At 53.5% G+C, this 26,791-nt stretch overlaps 1 protein-coding gene across 1 annotated transcript; it reads left to right on the top strand.

Annotated features, from left to right (window-relative positions):
* The first annotated feature begins 19,372 nt into the window (after positions 1–19,372).
* Positions 19,373–26,791, top strand: LOC118568962 (cartilage oligomeric matrix protein). Its single transcript, XM_036166552.1, has 19 exons — positions 19,373–19,466; positions 19,715–19,800; positions 20,073–20,124; positions 20,504–20,673; positions 21,431–21,568; positions 21,723–21,797; positions 21,878–22,036; positions 22,119–22,223; positions 22,309–22,416; positions 22,705–22,864; positions 23,373–23,491; positions 23,652–23,704; positions 23,786–23,967; positions 24,097–24,275; positions 24,364–24,412; positions 24,834–25,030; positions 25,948–26,120; positions 26,398–26,537; positions 26,616–26,791. The coding sequence occupies exons 1-19, from the start codon at positions 19,391–19,393 to the stop codon at positions 26,660–26,662; spliced, it is 2,268 nt and encodes a 755-aa protein (XP_036022445.1). The 5' UTR covers positions 19,373–19,390; the 3' UTR covers positions 26,663–26,791.

Genomic DNA, 26,791 nt, shown 5'->3' with positions numbered 1-26,791 from the left:
ACAAGGCACTGCCTGTAGCTGCTGCTCAATAAAATGTTTTTCCATGCTTTCATGTGGCATGTGCCACAACCACCCGGCAATAATAATCTTTAAAAAAAAAAAAAAAAACAGCCGGGCGGAAAACAGCCGGGCGGTGTTGGCGCACGCCTTTAATCCCAGAACTCGGGAGGCAGAGGCAGGCAGATCTTTGTGAGTTCGAGGCCAGCCTGGTCTACCAAGCGAGATCCAGAAAAGGCGCCAAAGCTACAGAGAAACCCTGTCTCGAAAAAAACCAAAAAAAAAAATATATATATACACACATACATACATACATACATATATATGTATATATATATATATATATAAAAAATTAAAAAAAAAAAAAAACAGACCGGGCGGCGGCAGTGGCGGCAGATGCCTTTAATGCCAGCACTTTTGAGGCAGAAGCAGGTGGATCTCTGTGAGTTCAAGGCCAATCTGGTCTACATGGTGAGTTCCAGGAAAGCCGTGGCTACACAGAGAAACCCTGTCTCAAAAAACAAAACAAACAAAAACCCCCAAACAGTGAATTAACTCCAGGCTTCTCCTCCAGGAGCCGGCGCTGCCTCGTAACCGTACGGTGATAAACGCTGCAGGCGCTCAGCCCGCTGAAGTGTGTGGAAGGGAGTGTCAAGACCAGCCTGCTAACAGACCTGGTTTGTTTGGTTTTTATCTGTTATATTATAGGGGTCACGTAGTGCTGCCACAGACCTGTAGAGATCAGAGGACAACAGGGCCTCCTTCCCCTTCCTACCGTCTGTTGGGTCATCAGCCTGAGCATCAAGTGCCTTTATCCACGTAGCCATTGGCCAGACCATGAGGCTTTGGTTCTATCTGAGTGGGCATGTAGAAGTCAGAAGTGGATGTCAGATGTCTTCCTCACCCTCTGGCTCGTGGTTGGAGCCCAGAGCCCGCTGCTTCGCATCAGCTGGCTAGCCAGCAGGCCCAGCCCTTCCTGCCTCAGGCTTCCCAGCACTGAGGCTGCAGGTACCCCACAGTTTTCAATGTGTTTGAGGCTCACCTTGATCCAGCAGCTCTGAATCAATAGGATCTTCTTTCTTTTCTACAGATGTATTTGTGAAATGACCTGGGGTGTTGGTACTCTAGAATACAGTTTAATGCACAATTTGGGGGCTCAGGCGACAACAGCTCAGGGGTTAAGAGCATCCACATGGCAGCTCACCACTGTCTGTGACTCAGCTCCAGCGGACCTGACACCCTCGTCTGACCTCCACAGGCACATATGTGCACATACCTACACTCAGACATGCAAATATTAGACATGTTTATTTTATGTGTATAGTGTTTGCCTACATGTGTGTCTGTGCACTATATGCATGAAAAGAGCATCAGATCACCTAGAATTAGAGTTATAGATGGTTGTGAGACATCACATGGGTGCTGGGAACTGAACCTGAATCTTCTGGAAGAGTAGACAGTGCTCTTAACCACTGAGCCATCTCTCTAGCCCCAACAAACATAATTTAAAAGACTAAAATCCTTTTATTTTCCCGAGACAGGGTTTCTTCATGTAGTTTTCGTGCCTGTTCTGGATCTTGCTCTGTAGCCCAGGCTGGCCTTGAACTCACAGAGATCCTCCTGGCTCTGCCTCCCGAGTGCTGGGATTAAAGGCTTGCGCCACAATCACCCAGCCTAAAATCTTTTTTTAAAGGCTAAAACAAACAAGGGACTGTGGACACAGTTCAGTGGAGAAAAACACCTAAGTGTGAGGACCCGAGTTCAAATCTCCAGACCCTAAAAAAAAAGGGGGGGCATGGTAGCACTTGCCTCCTTTGGGGAGATGGGGGGCAGAGACAGGAGGGTCCTCAGGAGCTTGGAGGCGGTGCTAGCCTGCTGTCTGCAGTGCAAACAAGAGCCCCTGCCCCACACAAGGTGGAAGCCACACCTGACGTTTTTTTCTGATATCACAGGTGCTCTCTGGTATAAGTCTCCCGAGTGCACATACACAAGCGTATGCCCGTACTGTGCATGTCGGAGTCTCCTTAACACTGTTCTCTGAGCAGCACAATGTCACAGCAGTGTGCGCCATGACAGGCATGCAGAGAAACCCAGACCTGTCATATACACTGATTCATGGACTGTGACTTTGGGCCGAGGTTTACATGGAGGACCAGCACTAGGGAAGATGAACCCACTTGAATGGGCCTCAGACTTCCTCAAGACAGGAAAGATCCATGATGAAGTGACTGGAAGGCTGGGACTGGGGCTCAGCTTGTAGTTCAGTTCAGTTGTAGAGTGCTTGTAGCTGGGTAGGAAGAGTACTTGTAACTCAGTTATAGAGTGCTTAGAGCTGAGTAGGAAGTATGTACTAAATGCATAGGACCCTGTATTCTAGCCCCAACTTCACAGAAGCTGGGTGTGGGGGTACGTACCTGTCACCCCGGCACTCAGGAGGTGGAGAAAGAAGATCAAGATTTCAAATCAAAATAGGGAGCTGGAGAGATAGCCTAGAGGTTAAGAGCACTGGCTGCTGATTCAGAGGATCTGGGTTCGGTTCCCAGCACCCACATGGCAGCTGTAACTCCAGTCCCAAGGTGTCCAATGCCCTCTTCTGATCGCCATGGGCACCAGGCAGGAACATGATGCACAAACATACAGGAAAAAACCCATCGCACAAGATAATACTTTATAATATAGTAAAGTATTTTATAATATTTTAAAAATAGAACAGAATTTTTTTTTAATCCAAACAGAAGATTTAGGCCTCTCGTTCCAGTGCTCTGGAGACAGAGGCAGGTAACTGAACTCCAGGCCAGCCTGCTCTACATAGTGAGACTGTATCTGAATGCAAAAATAAAAATTTGAAACAGGAGTTTGAGAGATGGCTCTGTGGTGAAGAGAGCTGTTACCCTTACACTGAGGACAGTAAGTTCTGTTCCCAGCACCCACAGTGGGCAACTTGGCTTCCTGAGACTCCAGATCCAGGGGATCTGATGGCCTTTTCTGACCTCCAGTGTGCCACCTGTACCCATGTACACAACACAACAAACACACATACACACAGAGAATTAAAAATCTAAAATAAGCTGGGTGGTGGTGGCACACGCCTTTCATCTAAGCATTTGGGAGGCAGAGGCAAGAATCCAGTCTAGCCTGGGCTACTTAGCAAGATCTTGCCTCTAAAAGAAATCAATAAAGCCAAGGATGGTAACACACATCTTTAATCCCATCTCTCAGAAGACAGGCAGAGAGGATCTCTGTGAGTGTGAGGCCAGCCTGGTCTACATGCAAACTCCAAGCCAGCCAGGGCTGCCTGTCTCAAAAAACTAAAACAAAGCCGGGTGGTGGTGGCGGCGGCGGCGGCGGCGCACACCTTTACCCAGCACTCAGGAGGCAGAGCCAGGCGGATCTCTGTGAGTTCAAGGCCAGCCTAGTCTCCAAAGTGAGTTCTAGGAAAGGAGTAAAGCTACACAGAGAAACCCTGTCTCAGAAAACCAAAACCAAACAAAACACCAAACAACAACAAACACAAACACAATGGTTTTGCCCACTGTCCGCAGGGTCACTGTGCTGTCTCAGCTGTCACTTCAGTTCCAGTGGCCCCGTGGGAGTCCCCATGATCCCCACAAAGGAAGAGAAGATTTGGCCTGTTTTCTAGATGGTTCTGCACCAGTGCAGCCTCCTCCCCCCCAGCAGACAGCTGTGGAGCCAAAGCCCTGCTCTGGGACATCCCTGGAGAACCTCTTTGGAGACTGATCTTCCCGGCTGGCCGGAACTGCCCACACACCTGGTGCTCATTCTGGAGGGAGCCCCAGCCAGGCCTGTAATTCCACACTGATTCACGGGCCATGCCTGTGGCTTTGGATGGAGGACTAGGAAATTGGAAGGAACAAGCCTGGAGAATTGGTGAAAGGAAACAGGGGAGGAGGGAACTGTGTGCACAGATCTCCAGAGCTGTCCACTGATGGGGAACCTCAGCACAGGGGGCATTTTTAAAATGACACTATTATTGTTGAAGTGAGGAGCACTTGCCACATCACATGTGGAGGTCAGAGACCACTTGCAGGAGTCAGTTCTTCCCTTCCACCAGGCGTGTCCCAGGGATCAAACTCAGGTTGTCATCCTCAGCAGCAAGCACCATTACCCGCTGAGTCATCTCACTGGCCCAGCCCAGGAGACTTTTCATATCCGGTGCAGAGAGTACCCATTCTCTAGGCAGTCAGCCTCTTTCTTGGCCATCCCTATCATGGCCCAAGGGGCCCATGAATGAGGTGGCCGTGGTGGCAGGGATGGAAGCTATGCATAGAATCAGCAACCTGGATGTCTATTCACCAAGGGCGACCTGGGCTGTGACTGTGGCTGAGGACCAGGTCAGCCTGCAGCAGAGGGGCATCGGGTATCCTGGTTTGCCATTCTCCCTTCCTCTCCAGCTGCTGGTGTTTCTCAGTGAGCTGCAGCCGGTCAGCTGCATGCAGCCGGTCAGCTGAGTGGTCCTGCTGCCCCTGCTTCCAGAAGCACTGAAGTTTCGAGTGTGCATGACTGTGTGCAGCTTTTAACTTTATTTATTTAGAGACAGAATCTCACTGTGTAGATGGAACTTGTTGTGTAGACCAGGCTGGCCTCAAACACAAAAATCCACCAGCCACTGCTCCCTACGTGCTTGGATTAAAAGTGTGACCCACTATGTCCCACCTGGCTTTTTATGAATTTGTTTGTTTTCACATGTGTGCTGGGGATTTGGACTCAGACCCTCATGCTTTCACAGCAAGTACTCCTTTGTTATTTTATTTTTTCTTTCATCATCTTTTTATCCTAATAGTGAAATGTTTCATTGAGGCTTGCCCAGTGATGGGGTAAAACCAAAACTTATTATCAGCCACAGTCATCCTAGGGTCCCCCTGCTATGTAGCCTCCCTGGATCTGTGGGTTGCAGTCTGATTGTTCTTTGTTTTATATCTAGAATCCACTTATGAGTGAGTACATACCATGTTTGTCCTTCTGGGTTTGGGTTACCTCACTCAGGATGATTTTTTCTAGTTCCATCCATTTGCCTGCAAATTTCATGCTGTCATTGCTTTTCTCTGCTGAGTAGTACTCCATTGTGTATATGTACCATATTTTCTTTATCCATTCTTCAGTTGATGGGCATCTAGGTTGTTTCCAGGTTCTGGCTATTACGAATAATACAGCAAGTACTCTTACCCACTCCTCACCTCTGCAGCCTCTGGAATGGATTTTTAATGACACCAGACAATGGTGGCCTGGAAGTTGGAGGCAGGCTCCTCCAGAGCACTGTAAGTCAATGTGTTTTATTTAGTTACTTCAGTGTATGTGTGTACTTGCATGTGGAGACCAGGACTCAACCTCAGGAATCTAGCCTGTTTCTCTTAAAAGATTTTTTCCCTGTATGTTTGTGCACATGGGTGCAGTGCCCTCGGAGTCCAGAAGAGGGCATCAGATCCCCAAGAGCTGGACTTACACAGGGTGACCTGAGCAGCACCTGTGCCGGGAGTGCTCTGAGATCTCATTGGGCCCCACCTTGATTTTTGAGTCACCAATTTACCTAGACTGTTTGGCAACCATGGGATGAGAGCCTCACCTCCAGCGGCGAGGGTACAGGCATGTGCCATCACACCCAGCTTTTTATGAGGGTGCTTGGGGACTGAGCTCAGTTCCTCTCCCTGGGTGGCAGATACTTTAAGCCCCAAATAGTCTACGCAGCTCCTCCTCCTAGGGAGGACTATATAACAGAAGCACTTAGAGAAGGAAGGTGTGAGGTGAATAAGGAATGTCTCCATAGGCTGTGTCTGTAGATGGCTGGTCCCGTTGGAGGTGCTGTTTGTGGGGGGGCCATGGAACTCTTTTCTTTTCTTTTCTTTGTTTTTCAAGACAGGTTGTAACTCTGTGTAGCCCTGGCTGTCCTGGAACTCGCTCTGTAGACCAGGCTGGCCTCGAACTCACAGAGATCCGCCTGCCTCTGCCTCCCGAGTGCTGGGGTTAAAGGGGTGCCCCACCACTGCTAGCCTGAGGTTTTGGACATGTTCACAGAGGGCTTTGAGGGTCTATAGACTCCAACTCCTGTTTTCTCTCTTTGTTCCTGTGTGTGTGTGTATATGAGAGTGTGATCAGAGGTGTGATGGCCACGCCTTTAATCCCAGCACTCTTGAGACAGAGGCAGGGAGATCTCTGTGAGTTCCCGGCCAGCCTGGTCTACAGAGTGAAGTCTAGGCCAGTGTGAGCTACTTAGTGAGAAATTGTGTAAAAAAAAAAAAAAAAAGTGGTGGGTGAGTTTCCATCACTATGGTATATGCGTGAGTAACTGGAACATTCCTTTTGGTTCATGTTTTCCAAGATTTCTCTCTATGGTCATGTGATCCTATGTCTTTGGAACTAGGGTTCATGGTAGAGCAAATTTGTCTACCTCACAGTGGTTGGAAGGCTGAGAAAACCAGGAAATTCTGGTGTCCCTGTGATCTCATTTCTTCCAGGAGGTCCCCACCTCTCCAATCCTCACTATCTCCTAAGACCACTGTCCTGGGGACCAGGCTGTCAGGCTATGGGCTTAGCTGATACATAAATTTATTACTTGTTGATTAAGTGACCTAGCTTCCTATCCACCAATGCCTGATGAGCTGTCACTTAGGAGACAGATGCCATGGACCTTCAGTGCCCAGGCAGCATCACAGAAGTCAGGCAGGTTGTTCTCTACTGAGTTCTTTGTGTGTGTGTGTGGTTTTTCGAGACAGGGCTTCTCTGTGTAGCTTTGCACCTTTCCTGGAACTCACTCTGTAGCCCAGACTGGCCTCAAACTCACAGAGATCTGCCTGGCTCTGCCTCCCGAGTGCTGGGATTAAAGGCATGTGCCACCACCGCCCAGCTGCTGAGTTCTCTTGTAGTGTGGTGTTGAGGATTGAACCCAAAGCCTCACACAGGCAGGAACAAGGCCCTTCCCCCTCCCCAACACTGCCTGGAGCTCTCTAACTAGGGATGGGGACTGGTCATCAGCCCTCAGGGATCCCTTCTATTTCCTGAGCTCTGGTATTCCTGGGGTTCACCACCAAGCCCTGCTTCTTCAGTGGGTGCTTTGGGATCCAAACTCAGGTCATCTCCCCAGCTCCCCATCTTTTTCTTGTGATCAGGTCTCATTGTACATGAGGCCCAGGTTAGCCTGGAGCTCAGTTTTCCTGCCTCGTTCTCCAGATGGCCTCTGTGACAGTCATGGTGTCACCCCCAGCTCCAGGCTAGTTTCCTCCTTAGAAAACCTAGATAATAACCATCTTGACTGCATAATATTCCAAATGTGCCAATGCACTGAACTGTAGCTAAAGTGGCTAGCCTGGCAAATATATATGTGTGTGTGTGTGTGATTGTTATATTATATAATGTATATATAGTGTGTTACATTATTGTTTTCTTTTTTCCCTCAGAGCTGAGGACTGAACCCAGGGCCTTGTGGTTGCTAGGCAAGCACTCTACCACTGAGCTAAATCCCCAACCCAAGCGTGTTATATTATATAATGTATATATTATATGTGTGTTATATTATATGATGTATATATTATATGTGTATCATATTATATAATGTGTATATATTATATGTGTTACATTGTATAATGTATGTGTTATATAATGTGTATATATTTTATGTATATAATGTATATATTACAATGGTTTAAAAAAGTTTTAAAACCCTGGTGAACATGAACAAGCAATGGACTAGTGAGCACCAGGCACGGTGCTCAATCCCAATACCACACACATGCACGCATGCGGGAACACACAATTCTACTTACAAATCTATGAACAGGCATAGTGGCACACACTTTTAGTCCCAGCCTACAGGAGCCAGAGTCAGGAGATCTCAAATTTCAGACCAGTACAGGCTTCACCTAGAGCCTGTGCAACAGCGAAAACAGAAAAGACCGGCACGAGGGTCCAGCAAGGAAAGGTGCTTGCTGCCAAATCCAGCAACCTGAGTTAGGAAGGAGAGAACTGACTCCTGCTCATTGACCTCTGACCTCCACAGGCACACTGTGACACATGTGCACCCCACTAAGAACAAATACATGCATGATGAGAGAAAGGGAAAAGGGGGTAGCAGCTTGCTTGCCTCCAATTCTGGCATGGAACTTTACTCACTGGGCAAGTGTGGGTGGATCCCTGATGGCCAGGCTCCATCTGCTGGCAGTGTGACCTCTCAGCAATGGCCTGTCTCTGTGTCTTGCTTGTGAATAGGGTTCAAGTGGCCCTGACACCCTACAGCATGCAGTATACTGACCATTTGCTGTACAGAGCAGTGGCCCATGGGGACGCACTTGGGCATGTGTGGTTGTGTCCGTTCTAACAGTTCACTTGGTATCCAAATAGAAAAAGGAAGCCCTAAGGGCTGGAGAGATGGCTCAGTGGTTAAGAGCACTAGCTGTTCTTTCAGAGGACCCAAGTTCAATTCCCAGCACCCACATGGCAGCTCATGACCACCTGTAATGGGATCTGATGCCCTCTTCTGGCGTGCAGGCATATCTGCAGACAGGGCACTTACACATTTATTTATGTATTGTTTGTTTGTTTACACAAGTTTATTTAGCATTGGATGAAATGGTTCTCACAGCATCTTAAGAAAGGATTAATGCCAACCCTACCAAAAATACACCCAAACTAAAACTTTTAGTGAAAGCAGTATGTAAAAACAGGCATCAACTTCCACTTCAAGGCAAGTCAGAGGGCACCCAGCCTCTCAGAAGATGGCAAGGCCTGTGGCTGGGGAGACAGCTGTGGGTGCTGGGAACCGGACTCTTATGGTTTTGGTTGTGAGCCTAGCCTTTAACAGCTGAGCCATCTCTCCAGCCACACTTACACATTTAAAAGAAAAAGAAAGAAAGAGAGAGAGAGAGAGAGAGAGAGAGAGAGAGAAAGGAAGGCCTTGCTGACCTCACTGAGGGCAAGGTCTCATGTCTCCATTTCGGAGTCTGTGTCTCTCTATGCCTTTCTGTTTCTCCCTTTTTTATTAATTCTTTTGCTTTTTGTTTGTTTCTTTTGTTTTTCGAAACAGGGTCTCATTAGGTAGCTCTGGCTGTCCTAGAACTCACTCTGTAGTCCAGGCTGGCCTCAAACTCACAGAGATCCGCCTGCCTCTGCTTACAAGTGCTGGGATTAAAGGCGTGCCCCACAACCGCCACCCAGCCTTTTAAATTAAATTTTAAAGATTTATTTTAATTTACATGTATGTACATTTTGCCTGTATGTGAGTCTGTACACTATGTGTGTGAAGTACCAGAAGAGGGAGTCGGACCCCTGGGAACTGGAGTTATAGGTGGTTGGGAGCCACCATTGGCTGCTGGGGACTGAACCCAGGTCCTTTTCAAGAGCAGCTTTTCAGCCTCCTTTGATTTTTTTTTCTGTCCTTACCTCTCTGTTTCTGTCTCTGTCTCTGTCTCTCTCTTTCTTTTCTCTCTCAGTCCTGCTGTATTCCAGGTCAACTGAGGTGTGGTCTAGTCCTGGTGATCTAACCTACTCCCCATGCGTGGCTCCAGCCTTGCTCTTCCTGGCTGTTCTGGAAGTTCTAGGCATCCGACTCCTATTCCAATTTCCAAGTTTGGAAAATAGCACTTTTCTCCTGAACCGAGAGAGGTCCCTGGAGCAGAGAAGCAGCGTGGCCGACAGGGTCTCCTCTCAGTTGCCTGTGGCTTCCCCGCCAGAACCTCTACATCCTGGCCGGGCGGCGGTGGCGGTGCACACCTGTAATCCCAGCACTCGGGAGGCAGAGCCAGGCGGATCTCTGTGAGTTCGAGGCCAGCCTGGGCTACAGATCGAGATCCAAGACAGGCACCAAAACTACACAGAGAAACCCTGTCTCGAAAACAAACAAACAAAAAAAGAACCTCTGAATCCTGGCAGAGGCGCCCTCACTAAGCTGCAGCCAGGATGCCCCTTGGAAACTCTCCCATCCTAGAAATAGCAGCTGGCTGTGGGACTCCTTGCTCAAAGCAGCCTGTTGTCAGCCGGGTCACACCCAGCTGCCGGAGGGGTTCAAGAACTGCTCTGAGAGGCTTTGAACATGATGGTGGGCTCAGCAGCCGGGGGGCGGGGGGCATCTGCACTTAAAAAGCCACTGTGGCTTTATTGGAGACATGCTGGGGTGTCAGGAGCTGGCTTTGGGCTTAGCCTCAAAGCCCCACTTTCCACAGAGGCTCAAGGCTGCCTTTCAGGGTGGCCAAGGTACATCCTTCAGAAGGAAGGCATGCCCTGGGCTCCTCCAAGCCACCGCTGGGAGGTATCTTTAGACGGAATTTCACTGTAGTCAGTGAAAGGGAAGGATTTTAAATACCATGTCTCTCTCAGTCTAAGGTGGCCATCACTGCTACCAGTTCGAATGGAGATGGCTGTGGGCTGTGTGTGTCTGCTGCTTTTTGTGACCGGTAGCCCCGGCTGGCTACATATTTACTACATAGCTGAAATGACCTTGAACTCCCAGATCCTCTTGCCTCTACCTCCCAAGTGTTAGGATGGAAGATGACCAATGCCATGCTTCCTACTGGGACAGCACACAAGACACATCAACAATAGAAGTCGGGCCAGTGTTTGTTGAATGAATAAACAATTCAAAATGCATCAAGCCTGCTTGTCTGTTTCTTCCCAGTCAGAGGAACTTAGGGGTGGATCGGATGGGATTAGAAAGACAGGCTTTGAGGGCGGGTCAGGTCCCAGTGTTTGGCAGGGAAGGGCTGCAGTGTGACCAGGCCTTTCCACTTTCTGGTCTGACTCCGGGCCCTGACGGCCATAAAACCACCCTGCGTAGACTGGCAGCATTTTCCTTTAATATGTTCCTGAAGGCTCTGGCAGAACCTGGAGGAAAATTCCAAAGTAACAAGGAGAGAACTCTTTTATGTCCTTGGGGACCAGTAGGGATAGGACCCGGGGGCACCCCGCAGCCCCGCCAGGAGGCCCTGAAATTCCCAGGCAGTGGCTGTCTGCCCATTGTCTGGTAGAGGGACAGACAGACCTCCCTGATGTCTGTGATGTGGGGATGGCGGGCAGCCCTGTCACTTCGCCACAGGAATTCATATAAAACTGCATCAAGGTGTTTCTACCAAGCACGCTATGGAGCCTGGAGCATGTTACATGTCTTCACACACTTTTCCATCGATCCCCATTGCCTGGAGAAAAAGCTGAACCCACCTTCTCAGCTCCAGGTCTCGCCCAGTCCAGAAACACTGCCTTCTCTCCCCTCCATGTCTCCCCACACTGGACCCACGCTCAGCCTGTGGTCCGACTCTTGCTCTTCCTCATGACTGGACTCCAGTAGCTACCTCTGCACCCCTCCCCATCACAACTCTAACCAGTCTGCGTTGACTGATGGTGAAGTTCTGGGTTATGATCCTGGAGTGTTGTTGGGGGAAGTGGAAGAAGGTAGATGCTTTCAAACTGTATCGTAGGGTCAGGCAAGTCACGTGGTCCCCGAGAAGACACTGATGCAGCCCTCCCTCCTGCACAGGCTAGCTAGCTCCATCTAAACCACATCTAAGTCAAGACCTATACAACAGAAGGAACCATGGAAGCAGGGAGGAAGGACTTCTAGAAAGAGACGGCAGCTTGTGCAAAGGCCCTGGGGAGAACAAAGAGGAAGGTGTCTCAGGCACCTCCTGGATCTTGGGGCCAGCACTGAAGGTGTCAGGGTTCTCAATTGAAAATAACATATTGGGGGAGGGAATGCTGAGGGCCCCTAAACGCAGCACCCCTGGGGCTGAGCCACACGCCTGTCTGAGCTGCAGGTCTGGGCTGAGTCAACCCATCCCTGGACGGCCCAGTGAGCCTCATGAAGAACAGCTGCTGTGGCTGGATCATCGTGGTGAGGTGGCAGAGGCTTGCCAAGCTGACCTCTGACCTTGGTGCCGAAGGGAAGAGGCTTGTGTTTTCCTCATCCTGGATCTGTGTGCTGTGGCTGGATGCCAGGATCAAGTCCAAAATCCAGATGTGGCACTGGCTGAGACCCCGGGGCCATGTGGTAAGGTGGGCCAGGCCAGGAAGGTCAGGCGTCTGTGTATTGCTGGCAGCAGCCCCGTGAGCATAAGGGGGCAGGATAGTTAAGACAGCAAAGGCTAGAAACATACCCTGTTGCTAGGCTACACTGTCGCACACTGAGGTACCAACCCCAGCACCCAACCAAGAAAAACATTCCTAGGCTCTGTCAGGGGTGGGGAGTGAGGGATGGGGGTGGGAGTTGAGAAGGGCCAGACCCAGCACCCAACCAAGGAAAACAGGCCTGCCTTGAGTGTAGAATAACCACGGAGATGATCCTAGGCTCTGGGGGTGGGAGGGCAGTGGTGAGGAGGGCCAGCAGCTTAGAACCAAGCTTTAGGCACAACACCTTGGGGCTCTGTAAGGGCAAGCTGTATGTCTCACCATGCAGTGTGGGCTGGCTCCAGCACCACACAGTAAATGTTTTTTTTTTTTTAAGATTTATTTATTTATTATGTATGCAGAAGAAGGCACCAGATCTCAGTACAGATGGTCGTGAGCCACCATGTGGTTGCTGGGAATTGAACTCAGGACCTCTGGAAGAACAGTCGGTGCTCTTAACCTCTGAGCCATCTCTCCAGCCCTCACAGTAAATTTTGAAGTTGAATGCACTATAGTTTTTTAAATAATAAGGAAATTATATGGAAGTCATAATCAAACTCATCTCTCGGACTGCTCTACCCTAGACAAATGTCTTGTCCTCTCTTGGCTTCCATTTGCATACTGCCACCCTGGGCCCTGGGGCATTGAGACTGACACAGTCTTGATATTCCCTGTGACCTGATGAGGCGTCACATACTCATTTGAGCCTTGAACACTGTTGGAAGCTGTGACGGTGTGAGGAGGACATGGACTCCAGTCCCTGGCGCCTCTGCTGACCACCAGGCGTTTGGAAACAACATGCTGAGGTGGTTCCAAGCAGGATGTTCCCTGATACTTACTACGGTTGCCTGGTACTCAGTGGAGGTCAAGAAGGGAACGACCAGGCCAGACCTGGAGCTGTGCCCAGTGGCAGCCTTCCTGTGGCTGAGAGGGTCACCTTTCCACAGGGCCATGTAGACAGAGGGGCCAGGTACAGGTGAAAGCTACCAGCCCAGTTTGGTATCTACCCGGATCACTAGCTAAAATGACTGAGTCCCCAGAGGCCACATCACTGAAGCTGGCCCAGGTGAGGGGTGACGGCATGTGTCTAACCCTCCCCTGCTCTCGCCACACCCCTGCTCTGAACCCAACACTTCTCCCTGCTCTACCCACCCACGCACCACCCATGTGCTCACCCACAGACACTACCCTCTCACCCCACACACTTTCATCTCCTGGGACCATCATGATCCTGGTGACGTGGCAGTCACTCCAATCCCAGCACCATCTAGGTGACGTGTAGCGTTGTGCTGGGCCATGCTGAGGTGCAGTGAAGGCCACCAGATGACCGTGGCAGTGAGAACAAGCCATTTGGAAGTGACTGTGCCCACAGTCACAACCAGATGACGCCAGGGTGCAGGCTGCGAAGCCTTTGGAGCCCAAGCCTGGCTCCTATGACCACTCACCCGTCCCCTGCCCTACCCGTCATCCTTTCATAAATGGGTTGTGCTGGAGGTTTCCTGGTCCTGTGGTCCTGAAGCCGCTCAGACCCAACCAAGTAAACACACAGAGACTTATATTGCTTACAAACTGTATGGCCGTGGCAGGCTTCTTGCTATCTACTTCTTCTATCTTAAATTAACCCATTTCTATTCATCCATACTTTGCCACGTAGCTCATGGCTTACCTGTACCTTACATCTCACTTGTCATGGCAGCAGCTGGCAGCTCTCTCTGCCTCAGCCTTCTCCTCTCTGCTTGTCCCGCCTATACTTCCTGCCTGGCTACTGGCCAATCAGTGTTTTATTTATTAACCAATCAGAGCAACACATTTGACATACAGGACGTCCCACAGCAATGGGTAACCATTCATCTGCGTCAGATGCATGGACCAGGCTCACCACAGGGCCTTGGCATCTGCAGTGCCCTGGCTTGGGGCTCTCAGGGTACCTGCTCACCTGTGAGCGTTTGGGCTTTCCCAGCCCTGGATAGTGTCCTTGGGCCACAACCCTCATGTCCATGGCCTCACGTTCACACGCCAGCTGACATTTATTTGACACCTTGCTGCCAAGCCCCATGGCGGCTTCTCTTCCCCAGGCCTGGGCCACTGCCCAGCGTAAACACAGCAGTCTCTGCTCCATTCATCACTCAGTGAACAAGGGCCCCACTGTGCAGGCCTTGAAGCGGGCTGTGATGGGCAGCAGGGGACTGAGGCCCTCAGGCCCCCTGTTCTGACTCTACACCTACTGTCCGCAGCCTGCTGCAAAAACCCGGGGTAGACATTCTCCTGTGGCTGGGTAGCTTCACGCCTTGAGCATCCAGCGACCACATGCAGGCGGCAAGGAGTGACGCCATCTTTGAGACTGGACTCATGCAGCTGTCTGCCTCAAACTCCTGACCCTCTTTTCCTCCCTGCCAAGGGCTGGGGTGACAGGTGTGTACTATACCTGGCTGCTGCTCGTAAACCAAGTTTCCCTGTGTAGTCCAGGTCACCTGGAAGGTGCCATCCTTCTGCCTCCACCTCCTCAGTGGGAGAGCAGGCATGTTCCATCATGTGTGCAGGGGATGGAGCCCAGGGCTTTGTGTATGCTAGGCAAGCACTCTACCAACTAAGTCATAAGCACTCTGCCTACTGAGCCCAAGCACTCCACCAACTGAGCAACAGCTCCAACCATTAGAATTGTATTTATTTATTTATTTATTTATTTATTTATTTATTTATTTATTTATTTATTTATGCCAGAGCTGAGGATTGAACCCAGGACCTTGCGCTTGCTAGGCAAGCGCTCTACCACTGAGCTAAATCCCCAACCCCTTGTATTTTATTTTTTATTTTAGTTTTTCACCCCACCCCACCCCAGACAGGGTTTCTCTGTGTAGCCCTGGCTGTCCTGGAATTCACTCTGTAGACCAGGCTGGCCTTGAACTCACAGAGATTTGCCTGCTTCTGCCTCCCCAGTGCTGGGATTAAAGATGTGCGCCACCCCTCAGCTTTATTTTAGTTAGTTAGTTAGTTTGTTTGTTTTTTGTTTTTGTTTGGGTTTTTTTGAGCTGAGGATTGAACCCAGGGCCTTGCTAGGCAAGCGCTCTACCACTGAGCTAAATCCCCAACCCTATTTTAGTTTTTTTAGATAAGAGTTCTGGTACCCAACGCTGTTCTGGAACTTGAACTGTAACCCAGGCTGGTCTCTTTACATATCCCAACATGGTCTTGAACTCCTGATCTTCCTCCTTGTACTTCCTGAGCTCTGCAGTGGCTGTGAGCCCTGAGCTTTCTCAGTTTGGTTTTCTGAGGCAGAGACTCCCTCTGTAGCTGCTTTGGCCTGGAGCTGAATCCTCCTGCCTCAGCCTCCCCTGCATGGGGACCACAGACCTGTGCCACCATTCTGGACCATACAAATTATTTTCTAATATTTTCTCTGTGAAGAAACACACAGAGAACTACCTGAATGAATATGTTTGATTCTTACATTGATCCTAAAATGTGGGACTCTTTCTTGTACTCATTTGTGTGCACATGTGTATGTTGAGTGTTCGTGTGTGTATACATGCGTGTGCAGTGCTGCAGATGGACCTGAGACAGGAGGCGGCACTCATGGGTAAAAGCCCCCAATCCCTGGCTTCCTGGCAATGCTTCCTCTTCATTAGCAAGAGGCAGAGCACGGGAGAGGCCTCACTCCTACCCAAAGGCTCCTTCGCTGGGGGGGGGGGGGGACGACTAAGTGAAGGCTTTACTCACGCTCCCGGTAAGTCGCACAAAGAGGCTGTAACAGGAGTCTCAGACCTGGGTTCTGACCGAATGTCTCTGGAACATTCCAGTCTGTTCCTAGCGAAGTTCAAGCCTCTTGAATCAATTCTTTGAGATGTAAAAATGTAGACTAAAATCTGAAATATGTTAAGAAAGAAAAAGAATCCCTGGTGTCGGTGGCTCACGCCTTTAGTACCTGAACTTGGGCGGCAGAAGCAGGTGGATCTCTGTGAGTTCGAGGCCAGCCTGGTCTACAGATTGAGATCCAGGACAGCCAGAGCGACATAGGGAAACCCTGTCTCGAAAAAATCAAAACCCAGATAAGGGCCGGTGAGATGTGTCAGAAGGTAAAGGCGCTTGCCTGATGACCTGAGTTCTGCTCTGACAGGCTTTTCTCTGACCTCTACATACACAGTATGGTGCACAAAATAATGAAACAGATTGAAAAGTGTGTGTGTGTGTGTGTGTGTGTGTGTGTGTGTGTGTGTGTAATATTGATGATGCTTGAGCCTTGTGGCAAACTTCTGGATGTTTGGCTTGCTCAGTAAACTGTAGTTAGTGTAGTCTTTAATCTGAGGGGAGTCTGGGGTGAAAAGGATGGCAAATGGGTGGAGTCTGCTGAAGGCCTAGGCAGTCACAGGCCTCAGACACCAGCTCCCTGACCTCTGGTCCTTATTTATGAAACATAGGTCTGGCTGGGCTGTGGAAATGGCCAAGTGACCCTCCCCTTGTTGCCTTGATGGATTCCCCAGACCCAACCTGTGGCTGGGCAGCCGACATACTTCTCTCTTGGGCGGTAGCAGGCAGCCGGCGCCACACGTCTCCTGGCCCAGCAGGCGTCAATCAGAAAGGGCCCCTGGGGCTCCATCAGCAAGCCCCACCTGGCCCTGATCCTGGAACCACTCCGCCTGGATGTCGGGAAGGGCAATTGGCCCGGACTCATGAGTTCCAGAATATCACAGCTATTGCCTGGCTGGGGTAGAGCCCAGTCTGGATTCATGAGGAAAGGGGTGTGTGTGTGTATGTGTGTGTGTGTGTGTGTGTGTGTGTGTACACGTTCATGTGCATGAGTGAGCCTGGGGTTTTGTGTATATGTGGTTGTGTGTGTGTATTGGGTTGGGGGGGTTGTGAGTGTGTGTGCATATGGGGTTGTGTATGTATGTGGGATTGTGGGGGGTTGGTTGAATTTGTGTGTATATGGGGTTGTGTGTGTGTATGTGTGTATAGGGTTGTGGGTTTGTTTTTTTGTTTTTTTTTTTTTTTTGTGTGTGTGTATGGGATGGTAGTTGGGTTTGTGGGGGTGTGTATCTAGCTCCCCACTCTGGGTGTGGGGCATCAGCTGGCTTATCTCTCCTTAAAGGGAAATATGGAGAGACTCACACTCTGACTGGGTACAGCAGGCTATCCCAGCACTTTGTAAGTAGAAGCGGAAGGACCAGAAGTTCAAGGACATCCTTGGACATAGTAAGTTGGAGGCTAGCCTGGGCTACAGAAGACTGTCTCAAGAATACAAAACCGGGTTGGGAATTTAGCTCAGTGGTAGAGTGCTTGCCTAGCAAATGCAAGGCCCTGGGTTCGGTCCTCAGCTCCAGAAAAAGAAAAAAAAAAAGAATACAAAACCAACTAGACTAACAAAACATCGAAAGCAAAAACATTCTCTGTGTAAACTCAAGGTTACAGACGCAGGCTGATACGGGAGCTAGCCCACCAAGGATTCCCACAAGCTGTCTCTCCCTTCCCAACAGTGACTGCTTGTGCTTGGGAGGAGGGGGGCACACCCAGCAGGTATAAGGGCCCAGGAAGACACCTACAAAGTGAAGCCCAGGTGGTTAGGGTTAGGCAAGCTGCTGGGAGAGGGTCTCTGCCAGATGGACAGGAGCAGGCAGGAGCGAGCCCAGGCTGCCTTCTGAGCCCTTACCCTTCCCTCAGTCCTGGCTGACTCCCCTCTCCTAAGGGCCTGGCTGTGGCCACGGCTGTGGCTGAAGCCACGTGGTCCTGAGCCCCAGCCCTGTGTCTAGCTTGCTCAGGCACCCGTTGCAGGGCTGTGGCCTGCTGTGTTGGAGGCAGGAGACTCAAGCCCACAGGTCTGCTCTGTAGTAGTGGTTTTCTTGAGAATTCCAGCATTGCTCAGCAGGAGCGGCCCCCAGGTGTGCCCGGAGCCAAAGAAAACAGGAGGTGGGCCAGTCAGGCAGGGAGTGTGCTTGGGGATCTGGCTTCTCTGAACACGGTCACCTCCAGCCTCCCTCACCCTCTGTGCGCCCTTATTGCCTTCCAAAGACAACTTGGGCCTCAAGACATGGCACTGCCCTTTGCTGCCTCACCCCCGACCTGACACCCTAGTGACATCTACCCAGTGGCCCAAGTTCATTTTTTCTGAGGCTCCCACTGTAGCCCCAATGCCTCTGGGTGATGGTGTAACCTAGGCTGCCTCTGACAGGCTGGGGACTGTTGTCTTCCTGTGTCACCGCTAGTAACCTAGCAGGGAGCTTCACCCATGTGTAACACATGTATGGACCCAGAAATCTAGACACACATCCTCCAATGCTCTCCTCACTGGAGCCACCCCAAGGGCTCTCCCCCACTGATCTAAGGCCCTTTTCATTCGCTTTGTCCCCTGGGCCCCCTTTTCCAGGCAGCCCTTCATGACTTCTTATGGGAACAACAGCTCTTCCTGGGATTCAGCCTTGGCTTACAGTGGCCCCAGGTGGATCAGTTCCCGCCCCCGGACCCCAGCTTCTCTGTAACAGACTGTGAGCTGTGAGTCCCGGGAGGCCAGGTAGAAAGGGTTAAAGCTCCTGGACACTGAGGCAGTTTACAGCTCAGAGTGTGGCTGGCCCAGGAAAGGAGATTTCTCAGTTCCCGGCCGTTTTTATTTTTATGACAGGCTGTCTCCCCAGCAGCTGGAGAGCAAAGCTGGGTGCAGCCCACTGAGAACAGAAACCCAGGGAAGCAGAGGTTCCCCCCCATATCCAGCATCTCCAATGTTCCTCGACAGTGCAAAGGGGGAAACTGAGGCACGGGCACAATTTACTGGGGATTGTTTGGAGGTGCTGGGGCTGGAATCCAGGACTTTATACCCTCACAGTCCCCTGCAGACCTGACCTGAGCCACGCCCCCCACCCCCCAGCAGATCCCGGCTTAGCCTTGCCCACAGCCCCTGCTGACCCAGGCGGAGCCACGCCCACAGGCACCGTTGCGGGGTGGGGGTGGGGTGTTCTGAAATGTGGAGAGAGTGTAGGAGCCAGAGTGGGTGGGTTCGGACCTTTCGATCACTTGTGACTTTGTTTCTCCAAATGTTACCCGCGAGGGTCAGATACAGGCACCCAGTGGTGAACAGGAGTGCGAGGGGGGCCCCACTTGACTCCCCGAGGCTCACCCCTCTCTCTCCTCAGAACCCACCTTGTCCTGATCATCCCGCGGGGCCGTGGGGCGCGGTCCTGAATGCAGAGCCCGGCCTGTTTACCTTGTGGCGGGCTCTGGGCAGGGCCGCGGGGGCTGGCCCTGCCGGGCGCGGGAATAAATAGGGCGCGGGCTGGAGGGCGCAGACGGCAGCCGCAGCTCCGCCGCCATGGGCCTCACCGCTTGCGTTCTAGTGCTCGCCCTGGCTGCCCTGCGCGCGATCGGACAGGGCCAGATCCCGCTGGGTAAAGCCGCGTAGTAGGGGACGTGGGTGGGCTGGAGGTCCCTCGGGTCCCTCTAGGCTCCCGATTCCCGCTCCTCGGAGCTTGGGGTCCGTTCTCCCCAAGCAGATGCACTGGGCTGAGAAATCAGGCGGCGGGTGGAGCTGGAGCAGCGGGGTGGACTTGGAGAGCCCCGGAGGTAGTGATGGGTGATGGTTGGCGAAGGGTGGTGGGGTGGTTGGGCCGCCCATCAGTGGCTCCTGCGGACGTAGGTGGAGACCTGGCCCCACAGATGCTGCGAGAACTTCAGGAGACCAACGCGGCTCTGCAGGACGTGAGGGAGCTGTTGCGACAGCAGGTAAGGGAACAGAGAGGGAGACAGTGCGGGGACCGAGAGACAGCGCGACAACAGAGCCGGCAAGAGTGTAGGACAGAGTAGAAACAGGGCGCGGGGACCAGACGCACAGGGTCCGAGCCTGGGAGACAGGGGTTCTGGAAGGGGCTTGTGCGAAGAGAGATGGAAAATGGGTAGTTGTGGGCACCGGCTTCCCAAGGAGAGGGTCGTGGGAGGAGGAAGGGGACCGCGAGGAGGCGCACAGGGAAGCGTCCCGCTGACCTCCTGTCCCGCAGGTCAAGGAGATTACATTCCTGAAGAATACGGTGATGGAGTGTGACGCGTGCGGTGAGCCCAGCCGGGACCCGAGGGCAAGAGGAGGGGTGGGAAAACAGCCAAGAGGAGAAAAAAGGGCTGGGGAAGAAGGCTGGCGGGGGCGGGAGTGAACGACGAGGGAGCGGACTGGACGTCGGAGAGAAGGCCAGTGAGGTGCGAGCAGACCCTGGACAGCGTGGACCTAGAGGCCCGCGCAGCGGCAGGACGCACGCGCGACCATGCCCCGCCCCAGTGCATCAAAAAGAGCGCCCTCGAGGGGCGTGGTCATGGATGGCTCCACCCAGGGCGGGGCAAGCCAGTGCCCTTATGGGCGCGGCCAGAAGGCTCCTCCCCTGGGTGTGGTTCAGAGAGGCTCCTCCCCCGACCACGGTCTAATTGCTGGTTTCTAAAGGGATGCAACCCGCTCGCACTCCCGGCCTGAGCGTGCGGCCAGTGCCACTCTGTGCACCAGGCTCCTGTTTCCCCGGCGTGGTCTGCACGGAGACGAGGAACGGCGCGCGCTGCGGCTCCTGCCCTCCTGGCTACACCGGCAACGGCTCGCACTGCACCGACGTTAATGAGGTGCGCGGGCTACTCATACCCCCGACGTCCTGACGCTACCCGGGCCAACCCCATCACAAACTCCCTCCTTCCCGACGACCCCCTTATCCACCGAGGGTGCCCTCCCGCCGCTAACCGGAGGCACAAATCCAGAAGATCTCACATTTACCGGGGGAGCTCCACCCAGGCCAACTCCACCACTGTCCCAGACGCACGCCCTGACCACGCCCCCTGCTCCTTCTGACGCCCACCCGGACGACCCTTTGGACGCTGCGGGTGGATCTCCCCAGCCATCTTCCTCATCACTGGGGCCCGACCACTACTCCTCTACTTTGGAAAGCCGCCCTCCTCGCCGCCGCGCCTGCGCGCCCCGTCGGCCACTTCCTCCCTCAGCTGGGGATGCCCGTCCCCCAAGTTCACTTCCTCACCCCTAAGGGGTCACAACCCCATGTCCATCAAGGCAAAGTCGTCTGCGACCCTTGGGATCTCCATCTCGTGTGACACCCTACTCCAAGAGCTGGCTGATGGCCCTGGCTGTGAACCATCCTGGTCTGGTGGTGCACGCCTTTACCCCTCAGCTCCCAGGAGGCAGAGGCAGGCCGATTTCTTTAAGTTCCAGGGCCAGCCTGGTCTACATGGTGTGTTCCAGGGCAGCCAGTACTATACAGTGAGACGCTGTCTCCAATAAAACAAACAAACCCATGTCCAAATCCGGGAAGCCCCAAGGCTCTTGAGGTCCAGCTTGGGGCCCCTAATCTTACGTGCTCCTTTCTCACAGTGCAACGCTCACCCTTGTTTCCCGCGCGTACGGTGCATCAATACCAGCCCTGGCTTTCGCTGCGAAGCCTGTCCGCCTGGTTACAGCGGCCCCACCCACGAGGGCGTGGGGCTGGCTTTCGCCAAGACCAACAAACAGGTAAGCGGGGCATAAACCTGACGTTTATGTCAGGAGGAAATGGAAAGCATTTTGTCCAGAAAACTCGGTCATGAAGTCAGGGTGGAGACTCAGGTCGCAAAGAGACGTCGTCCCGGTGAAACATGTGTTGTCTGACCGTGTCTCCGTCCGCCAGGCTTGCACGGATATTAACGAGTGTGAGACCGGGCAGCACAATTGCGTTCCAAATTCCTTGTGCGTCAACACACGGGTAAGGAAGGCAGGGACGGTGAGAACGGCGCTGGTGAGGCGCGGGTGGGTGCCCCGTTGACGGACCGCGCCTGCGCACAGGGATCCTTCCAGTGCGGCCCCTGCCAGCCCGGCTACGTGGGTGACCAGACGTCAGGCTGCCAGCGGCGAGAGCAGCGCTTCTGCCCGGACGGGTCACCCAGCCCGTGCCATGAGAAAGCGGACTGCGTCCTGGAGCGCGATGGCTCAAGGTCGTGCGTGGTGAGTGCGGGCGCACAGGTCATGGAGGAGGGGTCCCGGGGCTCGGGCGTGCGTGGACATTAATACCGCCTCCCCTGCGCAGTGTGCCGTCGGCTGGGCCGGCAACGGGCTCCTGTGCGGCCGCGATACAGACCTAGACGGTTTCCCCGACGAGAAGCTGCGCTGCTCAGAGCGCCAGTGTCGAAAGGTGGGTGTGACCTGGAGGGCGTGACCTGGAGGGCGTAGTGGGGCAGATAGACACACACCCCTCACCCCGCGTACCTGCTCCCCAGGATAACTGCATGACGGTGCCCAACTCGGGGCAGGAGGACGTGGACCGCGACGGCATCGGAGATGCTTGCGACCCAGACGCGGACGGAGATGGAATCCCCAATGAGCAAGTAAGGCTATGGGAGGGTCCGTGGGTGGGGCTTGGTGGCGGCTTGCTCTCCAAGGGCTAGCTGGTTGTCCAGCTTCTGGTGGAGGGGCAGAGGGGCAGAGGGGCGGGACCTCCTTGGAGATGCGCAAGTCCGGGAAGTGGTTTTTTAAAATTAATTAATTAATTAATGTGTGTGTGTGTGTGTGTGTGTGTGTGTGTGTGTGTGTGCGCGCGCGCGCGCGCGCTCTTCCAACTGGGAAGCAATCTGAACCCCCTGTCCTGACCTGGTTTCACTTGCCTTGTCTTCTAGGACAACTGCCCACTGGTTCGAAACCCAGACCAGCGCAACTCAGACAAGGATAAGTGGGGAGACGCCTGTGACAACTGCCGGTCCCAGAAGAATGATGACCAGAAAGATACAGACAGGGATGGCCAGGGCGATGCCTGTGATGACGACATTGATGGCGACCGTGAGCATGGCTGGGGAGTGGAGAGTGGGGCCCATCTCCCAGTGGAGTGCTTGAAGGCTGAGGGCGAGGAGAAATGGAAAGATCTCCATGTCTACTTCTCAGGAACCCAGTTTAGTATCCTCGGCTGGCTTCAACCTGATGCATAGCAGGGATGGCCTTGAGACAGAGTCTCACTATGTAGCCCTGGCTGTCCTAGAACTCACACTATAGACCAGGCCGGCCTTGAACTTAGGGTGCTAAAGCGAACAGTATTTTTATTACATTTTAATTTATCTATTCTGTGCACATACACCTGTGTGCTTGAATGTGCGTGCATGAGTGCCATGGCACACACGTGGAAGTCAGAGGGCAACGTGCTTTGCAGGAATGCGCTCTCTCTCACCAGGGATCAAACTCAGGCCAGCCTCTTGGCCAGCTACTCTGTCCCAGGCCTGATCTGTGTTGTTCCGACACCATCCTAGCCTGACCCCTTCTTTGGACCCTGCCTTATTTCCCTGATTTGTCCCAGGAATAAGAAATGTAGCTGATAACTGTCCCAGGGTGCCCAACTCTGACCAGAGCGACAGCGATGGGGATGGGGTCGGGGATGCCTGCGACAACTGTCCCCAGAAGGAGAACCCGGAGCAGGTGGGCCGCTTCCTATGTGAGCCTCAGGCTGGGGCCACGATGCAGCCTGCCAAGGGCAACCTGGGGGTGGAAGTTCTTGGGGGGAGGACCTGACTGTGGACTTGGGGGTGGGGACAGCTTGAGTCCTCAGCCTTGACTGTGACCTCTGACCCCATTCCAGAGGGATGTGGATCACGATTTTGTGGGCGATGCCTGTGATAGCGACCAAGACCAGTAAGGAGCCCTTGAGACGGAGGCGGCTGAGGTGCATGACACCCCCTCCCAGGGTCCCATTGTCCCACCTCTTCACGCTAGGGACGGGGACGGACACCAGGACTCCCGGGACAACTGCCCCACAGTGCCCAACAGTGCCCAGCAGGACTCGGACCACGATGGCAAGGGCGATGCCTGTGATGACGACGACGACAATGACGGAGTCCCTGACAGCCGGGACAACTGTCGCCTGGTGCCCAACTCGGGCCAGGAGGACAAAGACGGTAAGGGTGGTGAGGGCGTGGCTATTAGCTGGTGCGTGCTCTGGTGTGGGCGTGGCCAGCAGCTGGCATAGGCTAGTGGGAGGAGCCTGAGCTGAGCCCACAGTGGCAGCGTGTCCCACCTCCTTTCAGGGGATGGCGTGGGTGACGCATGTCAGGGCGACTTTGACGCTGACAAGGTCGTAGACAAGATCGACGTGTGCCCCGAGAACGCCGAGGTCACTCTCACCGACTTCAGGGCCTTCCAGACGGTCGTGCTGGACCCCGAGGGTGATGCACAGATCGATCCCAACTGGGTGGTGCTCAATCAGGTGCGGCCAGGACCGGGGTGGCGGTTTAAGGGAGCCCAGGTGGCGCTCTGCCGGCCTGAGACCTTCCTTGTTCCTCCGACCGCCCCAGGGAATGGAGATCGTGCAGACCATGAACAGCGACCCTGGCCTAGCTGTGGGTGAGGCGGGGCGGGGCGAGGAGGACCTGCGGGGCGTGGCTACAGAGCAGGACCTGTCAGTCTAGTTCCGGGAAGGGGGGAGAAGAGGGTGGGTGGGGAGGAGAGGTTGCTGGTGTGGCGGCCATAGGTGGGTGTGCCGTGGAGGGGCAGGGTGGGCTGGTCTGGACCCCAGGAGGGTGAGGCTGTGGCTGTGGGTAGGGCCTTGGGGGCATGGCCTTGTGAGTGGCCATGGGAGGCGTGGCCCTTGAGACCTGGTGGGATTTGGGTGTGCTTTAGGATGTGGCCAATGGTATGTTGGAGGTGTGGCCTTACTTTGGGAGTGGGGTTGGGAGCAAGCAGCCTCTGGAGGGACTAGGTCTGGTTCCGGGTGTCCAGAGCAAGCAAATTTTGGGAGGCCCCATTCCCCTCTCCCCTTCTACAGGGTACACGGCCTTCAATGGCGTAGACTTCGAGGGCACGTTCCACGTGAACACGGTTACTGATGATGACTACGCTGGCTTCATCTTCGGCTACCAAGACAGCTCGAGTTTCTACGTGGTCATGTGGAAACAGATGGAACAGACCTACTGGCAGGCCAACCCGTTCCGGGCAGTGGCTGAGCCGGGGATCCAGCTCAAGGTGCTGGGCTGTATCCTCTTGGTCCCTGTGCTCTACACACACTCTACTCTCCCAACGTCACCACCAAAGCCGCCATAGCCTTCCAAGATTGATCCGTCGCACCATGCCTCATTCTCCCTCACCCATCACCCACCCCCACCCCCCAATCATTGCCACAAGCCTTGGGAGGGCTCAGAAAGATGCCTTCTCCTTGAAGTGCTTGCCGCATGCACAAGCATGGGGACTGGAGTCTGGAGCCCCCAGAACCCATGTGAATGCTGGGTCTGCATGGCAGCTCCCCTGTAGTTCCAGCCTTGAAAGGTAGAGACAGGAGCCCTAAGGCAGCCAGAGCAAGCTGGCTAGTCACTAGCCGCACTGGGGGGCTCCAGGCTTCATCAAGAGGCCCCACCTTATAGAACAAGGTGGTAAACTACTGAGGATGAGTCTGACAGCAACCTCCAGCCTTCACTTCCAAGTGCATACACACCCACATGCATGCAGAAACATGCATACACGGAGTGAAAAATTAAACTGTCTCAAAAAAGAAAGAGAGAGAGAGAGAGAAGAAAAAAGGGAAAAAAGGTACTCCCTTAGGACCACCTCACATCCCATTCGGCTCCCAAACCTGTCACAGAGTCCTAAATTCCCCTGGTCACTGCATATCCTCTTACAGATGCCTGCAACAGGGCCACAGGTTCTCTAGATCCCAGCTTATCCCAGCAGGCACCTGCAGCCTGCAAGCCACCAGACCCAGTAGATTCCCTAAGGTGTCCCTGTGCATGTCCAAGGACTCCAGACTCCATTACCCATGGTGGCCACCCAGGAGTCCTCACTTGGTCTGCCTTCCCACAAGGACCTTCTGAATATTCCACCACCCATAACCCCTCCTGCTCCATTAGATGGGGCTCTGATCCTCTTCCTCCCCTGGCCTGCGGCAGGCTGTCAAGTCCTCCACGGGTCCTGGGGAACAGCTCCGAAATGCACTGTGGCACACGGGGGACACGGTGTCCCAAGTGCGGCTGCTGTGGAAGGATCCTCGCAACGTGGGTTGGAAGGATAAGACGTCCTACCGCTGGTTCCTGCAGCACCGCCCTCAAGTTGGCTATATCAGGTGGGGATGCCCTTGCTGTTGGTGAGCCGCACTGGGGATGCCCCGCATTGCTGCGGCTCCAGGGCTCCATTTACAGTACAGCATGGGCCTCTGCGCGGATGGTCCTGATTAGAACTGACAGGACCACCCCAGCACCTGTATACAGGGCACCTGACACACATTCTCACAGAAGGAAACTGAGGCGGGTTCCCCTGCCCCTGCTGTGACACTAGCCCCTATCTCTTGAGTGTGAAGGGGGGCTGAGCATGGGGACCCCACCTCACTGTCCCACTTACAGGGTACGGTTCTACGAGGGTCCTGAGCTAGTGGCTGACAGCAACGTGGTGCTGGACACAGCCATGCGTGGTGGCCGCCTGGGTGTCTTCTGCTTCTCCCAAGAGAACATCATCTGGGCTAACCTGCGCTATCGCTGTAATGGTGAGCTAGGTAGGGGGCAGTGGGCAGGACCTGGAAGGCTCTAGAAGGCATTCTCACCTGTTGCCTCTTGACCTGCAGACACAATCCCTGAGGACTATGAGAGTCACCTGCTGCGGAGGGCCTAGGGGCCTCAAGTGTGGCACCGCTGACTGATGGGCTGTGGTAGCCTGAGCTACAGGTGTCTGGGTCTGGCATCCCTCTGGAGGGGTGTCTGGCCTGGGGAGGAAAGGCTAATAAAGTATGAATGTGGGGGA

This window comes from Onychomys torridus, chromosome 17 (assembly GCF_903995425.1).
Source record: "Onychomys torridus chromosome 17, mOncTor1.1, whole genome shotgun sequence".
Lineage (NCBI taxonomy): Eukaryota > Metazoa > Chordata > Mammalia > Rodentia > Cricetidae > Onychomys > Onychomys torridus.
The sequence above is the reverse complement of the archived record's forward strand: the minus strand, read 5'-3'. Positions and strand labels throughout refer to the sequence as shown.

Coding starts and splice junctions, on each gene's coding strand:
- LOC118568962 (XM_036166552.1), top strand. CDS start 19,391: ATGGGCCTCACCGCTTGCGTTCTAGTGCTCGCCCTGGCTGCCCTGCGC. Junction 22,037..22,118: donor ATGGCTCAAGGTCGTGCGTG/GTGAGTGCGGGC, acceptor TCCCCTGCGCAG/TGTGCCGTCGGCTGGGCCGG. Junction 22,417..22,704: donor ATGGAATCCCCAATGAGCAA/GTAAGGCTATGG, acceptor CTTGTCTTCTAG/GACAACTGCCCACTGGTTCG.